The following is a 14,059-nucleotide window of genomic DNA, read 5'->3' on the forward strand; positions in this document are numbered from 1 at the left end:
CAATGGCAATATTTTATGTGTTTCTAATAACATATTTTAGTAAAAGAGAAGAATCATGGCTTATTAGAGCCTACAAGTCTAAGTCCAAGGTTCCCTCGAAGGGTTTTAATGTGTTCCGATTTCATCTGTTTTATTTGCTGTATTGACCTTTGGCGCGACGCATTGTTTTAGATTTTTTTTCCCTCAATTTGATTGCATAGTACTTTCTTGCCTCTTATTTATTATATAGTACATTTTGCTTTGTTGTAAAACACTCTGAGGACCTCTCAGGTTTTTGTAAAGGGCTATACAAATGAAATTGATTTGGCAATTCGTGGATAGAAAAATTTTTTTTTTTGTCTGTGAAAATTTGTTTTTAGCACTTTCAAAAACATTTTAGCATGACGAGCATCTTGATGAACTTTTTTTTTTTTAACACACACAGTTTGTGGCGTGCTGGTGGGTATAATTAATTGAAAATAATTATCATCACGAAGTCGGCATTGTCCTTGTAGACGCTACAATATGCAAGGCTCCAGACTGACATTTTTTACTAGGAGCACAGTGGTCACTACCTTAAAATTTTATTGGCCCGAGCAGAAGATTCGGCGGCGCTCACTGTAAATTGACATGCAGTTTTCCTCTAATTTCCACTGTTCAACCGATAAATACTTTCATAAAAAATGCATAAAACTACAAACTTATGAATCTATATTTTATTCTCTATGAGTTTTTACACCAACCAGTATACTACTTAGAAATTAGTTTATCATGGGAATTTTGTTCCATTTCTGTAGTTGTGACCTGGACCGCGCCTTTTATTGGCTTAATCTTTGGCAACCCTTTCACAACAAATATACGTATTGTAGCAAATGACGTAAGGAAGTATGACAGGAGACAATCTTTTTCTTAACACGCTTTATTGAACACATCGCAGAACATACTGTATACCATTTGCAGCCACCACTGACAGTCATGGTTGCCTGACTTCCCATCATGCATTTGGGCGGAGTACAGTGCAGTATCATTTAGTGAAAGCACAACAAAAATAATATTCCTATCTCTCAAAAAAATAATGTTCACAAAAAGAAAAGCGCTGAATGCAAAGAGAACTGACAAATCCCAATCAAAATAGCTTTGCAAAATACACATAAAACTTACTCAGACTTTCCCTTGGCTAGATCTCTCATTAATTTAAAACTCGCTATTGACACCTTGTGGTAAATTTCAATCACTACCTTACTTAGTTAAAAACACTATTGAAGAACGGCAGGGAGCCCATGTGACATCCCGCTCGGCGACGTCAACAATGGCGAGCTATTAGTTCATTTATTGATTGAAAATTTTACAAATGTTATTAAAACCAAAACATTAAGAGGGGTTTTAATATAAAATTACTGTAACTTGTACTCAAATGTATTTTTAAGAACTACAAGTCTTTCTATCTGTGGATCCCTTTAACAGAAAGAATGTTAATAATGTTAATGCCATCTTGTGGATTTATTGTTATAATAAACAAATACAGTGCTTATGTATAGTATCTTGAATGTTTATGTCCGTCTTGTGTCTTGTCTTTCCATTCCAACAATAATTTACACAAAAATATGGCATATTTTAGAGATGGTTTGAATTGAGATTAGGGCTCTCAAACGATTAAAAGTTTTAATCGAATTAATCAGCTTAAAAATGAATTAATCGTAATTAATCGCAATTCAAACCATCTATAAAATATACCACATTTTTCTGTAAATTATTGTTGGAATGGAAAGATAAGTGACAAGATGGATATATACATTCAACATACTGTACACAAGTACTGTATTTGTTAATTATAACAATAAAACAACAAGATGGCGTTAACATTAACATTCTGTTAAAGTGATCCATGGATAGAAAGACTTGTAGTTCTTAAAAGATGTTAAAAGATGTTAGTACAAGTTAGTACAAGTTATAGAAATTTTATATTAAAACCCCTCTTAATGTTTTGGTTTTAATAAAAATTTCAATCAAAAAATAAACTAGTAGCTCGCCATTGTTGATGTCAATTACGCGATGCTCACAGTGCTTAAACCCATAAAATCAGTCGCACCAAAGCGCCAGCAGAGGGAGACAAAAAACACAAGTAACAAGTGGGCATGACACTGTGCTGTCATTGTAATCTGTTTGAGCGGGCAGAGGCGTAGCAAGGGTCCCCGGGGGCCCCAGGCAACATGGGGCCCTTTGAGCATGTGCAAGTAAGGGGGACAGTTGGACTTGTAGCAATAGCATATTTAATAAAAGTCTAATAACGCCTCGCTTTTGCACACTCAAAGTGCCCCCCCCCCCATTGCATTATTCATTCACTTCACACTATCCTTAATTATTTACACACATTTGCCTTAATAAACAAAAATTACTTTAGATTATTATTATTATTGTGCTTAGTACACATACCTTTACACATACCGTATTCTACTGACTAGCTGGTAAGTTATATTGCTTTTACTTAATAAGGATAACATTCTGGCAAAGAAGTGAATCATGTAACATCTTATCAGTCTGGCTGATCAGTGTGTATGGTGATTCTAAACACTGATTTAATGTTCTAGGTAACATCTTTATGTATGAAGAAACGCTAGCATGCTGCAATGCTGTTAGCAAACGCTAACAAGCTAGTTACAACAAGTTAAGGCAGTTAATTGGTTTAGGATATAAAAATACTACTACTACTACTAGTCTGCAGTGCTTCGACTACATTAGGACATAAAACTACACTATCATAGTACACTCACCGCTGTCTTGCTTCCTTTTCTCCTCTTCTGCTTTTTTTTCCTTTTTTTATTTCTAGACGGATAACTTTTCATTTTGCCAATTAAAAAAGGGCCCGATCGCCGCCCACTCACTCTGAGTCACGTGACACACATACATATTTTTGCAGTAAAATGAACACGAAGGTGGGGGCGGGGGGTTCGAGTGGGCGCTGCGTGCGGTCATCTTGGCCATAAAAGTGGCGAAAACTAAGCAGTTTACACTCATATGGATGTACAACATCATTTTAAGATGCTAAACTAACACCTTCCCTCTTAAAGCAAATGTGCAATGCGAATATAAAGTAAAGAACGCTCTCCTCGACGCAGCGAGAACGAGTGGGATCAACCAGCTGACGTAACAGGAAAAACATGAAACGGTCGCGCTGATAATGGCTCTAATTTATCATAAGAACTTTATGGCATGAAGAGGAAATACCTACATTCGTTCATGGACGCACAGATTAATCCTAACAGGTGGGGTGGCTGTCCTCTGCTCAAAATGCGCACCTTACGCTTACGTCTATTCTCGTTCTCAGAATATGCAGTGCTTTTGATGTAGGACAATAACAGGACTGGTTGCTATGGGAACGTACGCAGCGGCATACCGCCTACCCAAGTAACCTTGCTAAAAGGAGTATTAAAATTGCTAATAAAATCGTTTAGGATTATTTTAGATGAATATATGTTATATTTTTCTTATAGAGTATTCAACGAGGAATACGATAGACCCATTAATAGACTTTCTTGGAAAAAAACACCATTTCTTTAAGTAGTCACATTAATAATGATGTGGCCTATGAAAATCATTACAGGGTACAGCGGCAACGACTTGTACAAAAATATAGGCAAAACTCTTTTTGCACTTAAAAACAGTGACAACCTTATCAGAGTTTGCATAATTTTGCATGCTAACAATAATTGATGATAATAATGTAATTACTCTGCCAAATGATTCCAAAATATAGAATCACTCTTCGCACGCGCATGCAGTAATGGGACTATATGGATTTGCTTAAATATTTCTGTCAACCAAAATTGATACTAGAATAGTTAGAATTTCTGCCAAATGATTCCATAGTTTTGAATCTTTCCTAATGCTTGTAGCTGCGAGAGTGGGGTGAACCTGTGTGCGCCAAATCTTTGTGTGCCAAATCTGTTAGCCCTCTGGGGGCCCCTGCTGGCTGGGGGCCCTAGGCAATTGCCTGCGTATGCCTAATGGGACGCTACGCCTCTGTGAGCGGGGCATGTGTGTTAATTGCGTCAAATATTTTAACGTGATTCATTTAAAAAAATAATTACCGCCCGTTAACGAGATCATTTTGACAGCCCTAATTTAAATTTTGAAGTTGTGATTAACTTGATTAAAAATTCTAATCATTTGACAGCCCTACTTTAAACTTACATAGTTAATTATGTCATTCACACAACATAACCTCATATGTTGAATCCCTCCTGCTGTGAAGATAGATCGCGGAAGTTTCTCTCCTTGAAAAGTAGATCTTGGAACAAAGAATAATGAGCACCCTGGACTAAAATTTGACCAAAACTAATAAGTGTTTTTGTCCAAAAGTCCAAGACGAAAATTAAAAGGGGTGCAAAAAAAAAAAAAAAAAAAAAAAAAAAGATGATTAAACAAATATTTTGGCGCACATATTTTTGCAAGCACAAATTATTTCTGCCAACTCAAAATCTTTTTGCGAGTGCATAAATTACACATTTTTTGTTTAGTGAACGATAACTATCGATTTGTTGTAGTCCTTAATTAACAAATTAAACTTTTCAGTTTTATGGCATTTCTGTTTTAATCAGGGACTTCATGTTAAGTTCATTTCTATAGCACTAAATCATTTAAATATCCTAAAATGGCTTCAAGGTAAAAAAAAAGATCACATTAAATTCTTCAAGAAATAAATAATATTAAATTTTAAAAAAGGAATCTTAAAAACTTCAGTAACATCTTTGGAATTTCCAGTACTGTAGTCTTATTTTAATCAGCTAAACCATGCTATTTACTTTGATGTATAGTGTAGAAAAAGCTTACTTTTTTACTTGGTTTTCAGTGACTTTTGAGGTCTTCTGAACATCCTTGTCCTTGATCTTGGGCTGGAAGAAGGATCTAGAAATGAAAGAGGAAAAAAAAAAAAAAGCTTGTTTAGTGTTTAGCTTTATTTATTAATAATTTATTTTTACCATTAACACAGCGAAGAGCTGTGAACATGCCACATTGCACTCTTTATGTAAATATAAAAAGGTAATTAATTTCGTTTTGCTCCACCAGAAATGAATATTGTCCATTCCGGATGCCTTAGTTACTTCCTTTGTTATTTGACGTCATATTTAAACGTCGAGTGGACTAAACCCCCAAATTAAAATGTTGTCATTCAATTACTGTACATAAAAACACACACACAATCATCACTCTTCAGTGGCTTGGTTCGTGCTCATTTAGATCGGCACTTAACTATCCAAATAATCATGCTAGGAGTACTCAAACGCTCCATTTCGTCATTACTTACGCGATACTGCGCTGCATGTTGTCGTTGTCGATAAACTCTGCGCTTCACCGTCAAATAAACACGTAAAAATGCTAAACAGAGCACAGAATTGTCAAAAAAACAGTCCGCAAAAGCAGTAGTCAACTCCCGCGCAGTAGCTCCGACTCACAACACTTGGACTGTTCCGCGCCAAAATGGTCACTTCCGCCAAAGATCGTCTATTGTAGGACTGATTGTCGGAACGAATATCACATAGACAGTACATATGTGAACAGCTAGATGGAAACAGATGGGTGTTGGCGGCGTCCATACCCAGCGGCCATCTTAAAACAGTGCACTTCACTGGCGATTTACTACACTAAAATACCCAGGGGTGAAAGTGGGCCAGAACAGTTAGGAATGCAGTTCAGGTACAAGAGATTCAGGGCCAGAATGCGGTTTCGGTTCAAGGAGCTTTGATTCCGAAAATATGACGGCAACTGTCAAAACGCTATGTAAAAAAAAAAAAAAAATTTAAAGTTTTTTTTAAAATGCTAAACTGCCACACATGCATATCATCTCCAAGAAGACAACAATCGACCAACATCAGATTTACATACACAAGTGTTAACAAAAAGTATAATAAAGTGCTTGTGTAGCGTAATCCGTTTCCACCAATATTTATTATTTATTTTATTCCACGGACGGCACGGAGGTTTCCCCAGCTGTTGCAGTTATTAGAGTCTGATGATAATGAGTCACGTCAATGTGCGAATGCACGTAGCAAAGTAAAACGACTGGCCTCATTTATCCATTCAATTGGTTCAAAAAAAAAAAAAAAAAAAAAAAAGGTTGTTGAATTGATGCGACAAAAAAAGGGCAATGCAACATAAAATGGATCAAATCTTTAAGAGCAAGAAAAGAGTTGAGGAGGCTTATTTATCATATTTAGTCTTTTTTTCTCTGATGGGAGGTTCAGGACATCTTAGCTGTCAATGTGCACTTTGGACTTATATTTGTTCATTTATGTTAGGCTCCTTATTCATTTCCTTATGATTTAAAAAAGTCAATGTTTGCGCGATTTTCAAAATACTAGTATAGTCCATTTCACTCTGCATAATATAAGTATAATATAATTTGTACTTATTTTTCTGAATGAATGTTACTTATATCTTTTTTTTTTTTTTTTTTTTTTTTTTAATCAATTTTAATATACATCCTATGTTCTTAAGCAGTTAAAATTGAGATTTGGCTTTTGTATGTATGTGATGAAATGAGGGGAAAATAATAATTAGGAGATGGAGGTTGGGGTTATTGCTTTTTTTGTTAACTTTTATTTTGCAAATCATTGAAAAAAATACAATTTTGAATGAAATTCAGTTTTTATATGTGTTATAGAAATCACTGTGCCAAAACAGTTGTCTTTGCATTTCAATAAATAAATAAATAAATAAATTTCTGGCTCCGTGGCGACCTTCACGTGGGGGAGTTCCGGCAAGAAATTCTAGCCACTTTCACCCCTGCTTATAACTATTCGGAAAAAAATAGTATAATATATGTGATATCTATGTTAAGTGTCGACACCGAGACTTTGTTGAATTTAATTTAAAAGTGGTACTGTTGAGGATATTTTAAATTTACTGTGTGCATATACACAATAAACGTAACTAAGCGTGAGTAAATGAAATGACCAGTTTCAAATGTAGATCGTGAACTTTGAAATCTGTTAAATTAGCAAAAGAGAATTTCTTCTTACACAAGTCTCACTGAAATTACATTTCACTTAATGTAGGCATACAGTTTGTAAAGTTACTCACTTTGACGACGTCCAATTAAAAATAAATTAAATAAAACTCTTTCTCCCTGAAATCTCTGCATTTCTTTCGTGTATGGAGCATGCTACTTTCCCCTGTTGTCCCGGAGCGGCACATATTTTTTTAACAAAATAATAATAATAATAATAAAAACACATAGAAAACAAGACAATATACCTTGAAAAGTTTATTGACATACTCACCCACGTACAAACATACCACGCTCTTAGTGCAATCCCGTTATTGGGTAGAAGCAATAAAAACTAGAAAGCAATAAATCTTTATAAATTAAAAAAAAAGAGAGCACTTTGCAGTGCATTTGTCAGTGCCCTCCTTCCTCAGCTAGAGTTTGCATTCCGCAGCTGAGGTAGTTCTGCCAGGCAATGAAAGGTGAAGGGGTCTGGTGAAGAGGTGCTGGTGGGATGGGATGATGATGAAAATGATGATGTTGATGAGGGAGGCAGTACGGTGACAAAAGCAGATTAGGCTGAAATGCCTGGACTGGAAGACCACTGTTGCTGGAAAGGAGACCAAAGGGAAGAGGGTGGCTCTGGAGTATCTACAGGAAAGATGGAAAATTATGCACAAAGCTCATGTTGATGCATTCAGTCGTTGCTGTGTTTGTGATGATGTAACGTGAGACCTGATGATAAGATGGCTGCAGATGGTACTTGACCAGGATGAGTTTGCTCAAGTTGAACTTGTATGTGAATCGCTTGCCTTTGGTCTTTTGCAGGATGCGCTTGTTGTAGTAATACCTGAATATATCATCAGGTACCCCGGCATCTATTTTAGTAATTTTTAAACAAAAATGATGAAAATGTCTTTTGTCACATTCACGAGTCTCTACCTTAGTGCTCGACTGAGCTTGTCGTAGTTCATGTGTGGCTTTCCTTTCCTCTCGCCCCACAGCCGGGCAAGCCTCTCGGGGTCGCGAATGACAAACTCGCCCCACTCGCGCCCCCAACCGATGGCGGCGCCCTGGCCTCCGCTGCCCAGCAGTTCCAGCAGGAAGTGCCACAATTGTACCTGACGTGAGCCCGGAGACCACACAGGCTTGTAGGCCCAGTCGGGAAAAAGCACTGCTACCAGGAGAGGAAGACAACAGGTCACTACTGTGGGTTGCTGTTTTTTTTATTTTTGCTTTATTATTACATGCATTTCAAAGTTGTATACCAGTCATAATTACCGTTAATTTTTTGACTATAAGGCGCACCTGATTATAAGCCGCCACCCATCAAATTTGACGCGAAAACGACATTTGTTCATAAATAAACCGCACTGGACTCTATGCCGCAACTGTCCTCACTGTATTATGGGATATCTACACCAAAAGATATAACCCGATAATACTTTATTTGACATCGGCATCACAAGACTGTCATAAAACCAAATGAACCACCATGAAGCTTTGAACCAGCTGGCCGCAAAGCTTCATTGCTTCAAAAAGCTTCATTTGACCATATCTGCGCCTCTGTTGGACCCAGTCAACCTCTGTTGCCACCTGCTGTCAACACTGTTGTCGTCCAACATGCCTCTGAGCATGCATTGTAGCGCTACAGATAAAAATAGTCAAAATTCATGTTCTGTGCTAATCATTTCTTTAGTTACTGTTCCATTTGTTTCATTAATTGCTAGTTATAGTATTTGGTAGCACTTTATTTGACAGTGACGCCATAAGACTGTCACAAGATGATCATAATTATGACATGACAATGTCAGGATGCATTATTGAATGCTGATAACAGATGTCATGTAATGTCATCCGGCAAATGATCTTACTTTTAAATTGATGTAAAACAATCTGAGCTGGACATAAATGGAGTTAGTGATATAATTTGCCGGATGACACTAATTGACATCTGTTATAAGCATTCAATAACGCCCATGATAGTGCCATATCAGTGCTATGACGGTCTTATGACACCACTGTCAAATAAAGCGTTACCTATTAACCCAAATGAATTGACACATAAACCGCACTGGACTATAAACCGCGGGATTCAAAATTAGGGAAAAAAGTAGCAGCTTATAGTACGAATATTTTGGTACACTATTGGACAGCAACTGTATTAAAAAACACGGTAACACTTTACAATAAGGGTCCTTTAATTAACATTAGTTAATGCATTTCTTTCAATAACTAATGTTTAAGTAACATTACAATAATTAATATAATTGCTTATCTAACATTTATTAATATATTAAATAACATGAGTTAATGCATTAGGTAATGCATAACCAGACAGTAACTAATGGTTTAGTAAAAATTAAAAATCTATTTAGGCCTATATAAGTTTAGGGTTTAGGGTTTAGGGTTTGGGTTTGTTAACTTAGCATTTATAATTTCTTAGTTACTGTAAGTGTAGCACACGTATTCCTTAACTAAGAAATTATATATGCTTAAGTTCCCCCCTCTTAACCTTTATTAACCATTACTGAATGCATTTTGGACCCTTATTGTAAAGTGTACCACATGTGTCCCTTAACTAAGAAATTATATATGCTTAAGTTACCCTCCCTTAACCTTTATTAACCATTACTGAATGATTTTTGGACCCTTATTGTAAAGTGTAGCACATGTGTCCCTTGACTAAGAAATTATAAATGCTTAGTTTACCCTCCCTTAACCTTTATTAACAATTACTGAATGCATTTGGACCCTTATTGTAAAATGTAGCACATGTGTCCCTTAACTAAGAAATTATAAATGCTTAATTTACCCTCCCTTAAGCTTTATTACCAATTACTGAATGCATTTGGACCCTTATTGTAAAGTGTAGCACATGTGTCCCTTAACTAAGAAATTATAAATGCTTAAGTTACCCTCCCTTAGCCTTTATTAACCATTACTGAATGAGTTTTGGACCCTTATTGTAAAGTGTAGCACATGTGTCCCTTAACTAAGAAATTATAAATACTTAAGTTAACAAACCCTAACCCTAAACCCTTACCCTAACCTATATAGGCCTATATACAGTATATTTTTAATTTTACCAAACTATTAGTTACTGTCTGGTTATGCATTAACCAATGCATTAACTAATGCATTAACTCACGTTAATTAATATATTAATAAATGTTAGATAAGGAATTATATTAATTATTGTAATATTACTTAAACATCAGTTTTCTTAAAGTACGTTAACTAATGCATTAACTCATATTAATTAATATATTAATAAATGTTAGATAAGGGATTCAATGAATTATTGTCACGTTACTTAAACATGAGTTGTTGTCTAAAAATGCATTAACTAATGTTGAATTAGGGACCCTTATTGTAAAGTGTTACCAAAAATACTTTTCCTTCAAATGTATTAGTCACCATTGGATTGCGAGTGAAAAAATAACATAGAAATAGCCAAGTCGTGCATGAGCCACAACAGTAAACAATCCCTCCACCCCTCTCTCCCCCACGAAAAAAGGAGGGGAAATCAAAGCCTCACACCAATGTTGCATATTAGTCACAACATTGGACAGGCGTTCAAAAAATCTGCTTCTTTGCGCATGCTAAATTGGACATCAGTCACCACACACACGCACACTTAGTTACTTCTACTCCAATAAGGTGATGAAAAATGTCCTTGTGAGGATGTGCACTGCATCTGAGGGAGGACAAAAACAATAACGTAAAAATGCAATGTTGATGCATCCATTTCAAATACATTTAAGAACAGAGCATGTCATTTGATATGTGAAATGATTACTAAAAAAGTTACCTTAATGGAGAGGAGTGAGGAGGATGATGAGATGAGGTGGTCGGCTTAAAGGGCGAGAGAAGACTGAAGGATGGTTGGAGCTCAATCTTAAAACACAGACACCACAAGGCAGCACTCCCTCCTTCTCCTCCCCCGTCCCACCGCAAGATGGACCAGTTGATAGATGAATAGACGGATAGACAGACAAGCAGTGAGGCAAAGAGAGACAGGTCTCACTTACTGATAGATATAGACAAGTTTTGCAATTTTAGACTGTCTTTGAAGGTGACACCTAACTTATATGGATAGACAGACAGTCTGACAGACGGTCTTCAGCTGACGGAGTTGTGTGAGGAAAAAAATACAATATCAGACTGTCAACTGATAGACAGATAGACAGACCAACCGTTGTGGAACATTGCTGATGATTCACAATTGTCATTAATTTACAGTGATGAGAAAGATACTGATCTTGCATTACATGATCTTGAAAGGAATTTTTATTGATCAGAGAAATTCCAGCAAAAGCTTTCTGCTGCAAAATGTGCGGTTTTACATATAGGACATACCAATACTAAAAATGATAGACATTTCGAATAATAAATATAATCATATGCAGACAAGTTAGTTAAAGAAAAGTTAACAAGTATAAAACCTTTGGTATACACAAAGTGAAAATTCATCCGCGAACTACGGCGAAAATGTCACAACGACGGTGTATCTTGAAAATCGTTGGCTATAATTGCCATCTCTAAATTGTTGCCACGATAACTGCTCCTTTTTATGGCTGGGTTAAAACAAAAGCGGTTGCGCGGTGTCTGTAAATGGGTGTCTCTAGGGTAAAACAGACAAATTAAAAATAGTTCGGGAGCTTAATGCGCCATGAAACTGTTATGGCAGCATATAGACTAAAGGTGTAACGGTACATGTATTTGTATTGAACCGTTTCGGTTCTGGGTGCTCGGTTTGGAACGGAGGTGTACCGAACGAGTTTCTGACGTAACATAACCCTTACTTTTCGAGGCTGTGAGTCAATCGGGTTACAGTTTCTTTGTGTATATTTACTCCGTCTTCTCTACTATAATGAGGACCAACACGGTAGGACAGTTAAGAAATGTCAATGGCGCGACAACGTTGCCGCCGCGAGAACGCAGTGAAACGCAGGCGTTAAAGTCAATCAGCCAATGCACACCAGTCGCAGTGCGGCCGCGTGTTAGACACGTCCCATAAGCGGCTCAAAGCGACGCACGAGAAAAGAACGGCAGAGTTTATTATTTGACGCGAGACGCGGCCCTCCTGCGTCTATAGACCCTACCCACGTGACGTCACAACTCCGCTCTACTGAATGGTACCGCCCAATTGACCGTCAAAACATAGTGTTAACCTGTTACGGCTACGTACATTCCTCCTATTTACGGCGTGTTTTTCTGCTTCTTAACATTAATAATCAAAATGGTGAAGGCGTGTGTGGCTGTTGGTTGCACTAACAGAGAAGATGGAAGGAGAGACTTGAAGTTTTACCGTATTCCGAGGGATCCAAAGAGGAAAGCGAAATGGACGGCTGCAATTCGACGTGAAAACTGGGCACCAAAAAATCACCACAGACTATGTAGTAGTCATTTTATATCCGGTAAGATGCATTTAAGATATACTTAGAGGGTTTTGGGCTGACAAATAACCACAGTTAAGATCATTGCTAGGCTAATCGCCGACAACATACACGTATGTATGTAGTGAGAGTGCTATCGCTAAACCATATAAACATTAAAAGCCTTATCTCCATTGACAAACGACATGAAATACATTAGACTTGACGGTGGATGTTAGCAATAACAAAAGATTTGAAAATTTCGTAACTCACCTTTCCAAGCACAAGATAGATTCCTGCCGAATTTTCGTGGACGAGGACCTGTTTCACCCAACCAGCAACGAAGTATTTATAAGCCTCCAAGCTCTTGAAGTTTTTCAAATTTTCGTGAGAATAGGCTGATTTTGTGTGGACAAGATAATTGTAAATATCAGCGTAGCAGATGTCAGGCAGACAGGGCGAAGACAGTGGGTCGAAAAACATCGATTTGGGCATCAAATATGGATCTGGCGACTGTATAGAACCAAGCTTTTCCACATAACGCCTTTTATGCAACACATCCAGTGAGTTTACGGCATCAGAAAGCACCGGGTCTTCCATGAAATGCATTTTAAATTCCTCGATCAATTGAAACCAATGCTAATACAGAGACAAAATGACGGACAAGTGGGCGGAACCATACAGCGAGCACGTGGTTTTGTGACGTCGGTAGGTAGGGTCTATACTACTTGCTAGGATCGGGCAGACGGGAAGTCACTCGTGTAAAAGTACGGTGGATCCGGTCGATTTTCAAACTAATATGCAATTGTAACCCACTTTTGAGTCCATCAGATCTCTTGAGTGGTAGGTCAGGGCACAGTTGACTTGTCTTTGTTGGTTTACTGCTGTCTTCTCTGCTATAATAATAACCAACACGGCCCCGTGTTCAATACAAAACCCTCCTACCACAACAAAACAAGTAGGAACTAATATTCACATAGGAACTAAAGTTATACAACATAAAATATACAATATAAATGAATACTAAATCACATTTGTAAAATATAAACACATAATAAAATAAATGAATAAAATAAATTGAAATGAGAAATAATAAGAATAATACACAGATCCTGCTTACACAATTAAATTTATTAATTTCTGTGTGGCGCTTTAACTTGAGAAAATCCACCAATAAAGCTTTTGAAAACCGTTAATAAGAAAAAGATTGATTGAGGCATTTCATTTGTAAAATACATGTTAAAATCTTTGTCATTGGGATTGCTTTTCTCTTTAGCACAATACTTCTTTTTTCTTCTTTCTTTCAGAAACAAAGATGACCAATACACGGGGTCTGAAAGGCAAATTGTTGTTGGATTATTATCTTTAAATACCCGCTACTTTTTGAGCAGAATTCTAGCTTTGTATAGGCCAGTGCTTCTCAGTTATTTTCTGTTACCCCCCCCCCCCCCCCCCAGGAAAACGTAAATGTTCCGCCCCCCCCTTTGTCTATCAAATTCTTATTATCATAAGTACACCTCTGCATAACATTGTGTCCTTTTTAATATTAAAAAAAAAGTAATATAAACAACTTACAATAAAGTGTAAAAAAATAAATAATAACAAATTCAAATTGATTAGCAACATTAACTCATGAAGACAATATGCCAAACAATTAGACCGAAAAAACAAAAATTAATAGAGCAAAAACGACAGTGTCATTAGACAGAGGGAT

General features: G+C 36.8%; 2 protein-coding genes across 3 annotated transcripts in view; both read right to left on the reverse strand.

The window, feature by feature from the left end:
- Positions 1-5,477, reverse strand: part of lig1 (ligase I, DNA, ATP-dependent) — a 103,007-nt gene extending 97,530 nt beyond the window's left edge. For both annotated transcript variants that reach the window (XM_057857282.1, XM_057857280.1), the window contains exons 1-2: positions 5,285-5,477; positions 4,810-4,884 (exon numbers count right to left, since the gene is read on the reverse strand). In XM_057857282.1, the coding sequence (XP_057713265.1) occupies positions 4,810-4,884; positions 5,285-5,301 (92 nt within the window). In that variant the 5' untranslated portion in view covers positions 5,302-5,477. The remainder of the gene's footprint in view (positions 1-4,809; positions 4,885-5,284) is intronic.
- A 1,901-nt stretch (positions 5,478-7,378) lies between these two features.
- LOC130929944 (ETS domain-containing transcription factor ERF-like) lies at positions 7,379-8,239 on the reverse strand. Its single transcript, XM_057857581.1, has 4 exons — positions 8,233-8,239; positions 7,907-8,141; positions 7,700-7,814; positions 7,379-7,615 (listed from the first exon to the last, which is right to left on the reverse strand). The coding sequence occupies exons 1-4, from the start codon at positions 8,237-8,239 to the stop codon at positions 7,379-7,381; spliced, it is 594 nt and encodes a 197-aa protein (XP_057713564.1).
- Positions 8,240-14,059: the final 5,820 nt, after the last annotated feature.

Source organism: Corythoichthys intestinalis, chromosome 14 (genome assembly GCF_030265065.1).
Source record: "Corythoichthys intestinalis isolate RoL2023-P3 chromosome 14, ASM3026506v1, whole genome shotgun sequence".
In the NCBI taxonomy this organism is placed as follows: domain Eukaryota; kingdom Metazoa; phylum Chordata; class Actinopteri; order Syngnathiformes; family Syngnathidae; genus Corythoichthys; species Corythoichthys intestinalis.

Coding starts and splice junctions, on each gene's coding strand:
- LOC130929944 (XM_057857581.1), bottom strand. Junction 7,815..7,906: donor AAGCTCAGTCGAGCACTAAG/GTAGAGACTCGT, acceptor TGATATATTCAG/GTATTACTACAACAAGCGCA. Junction 7,616..7,699: donor TGCAGCCATCTTATCATCAG/GTCTCACGTTAC, acceptor TCTTTCCTGTAG/ATACTCCAGAGCCACCCTCT.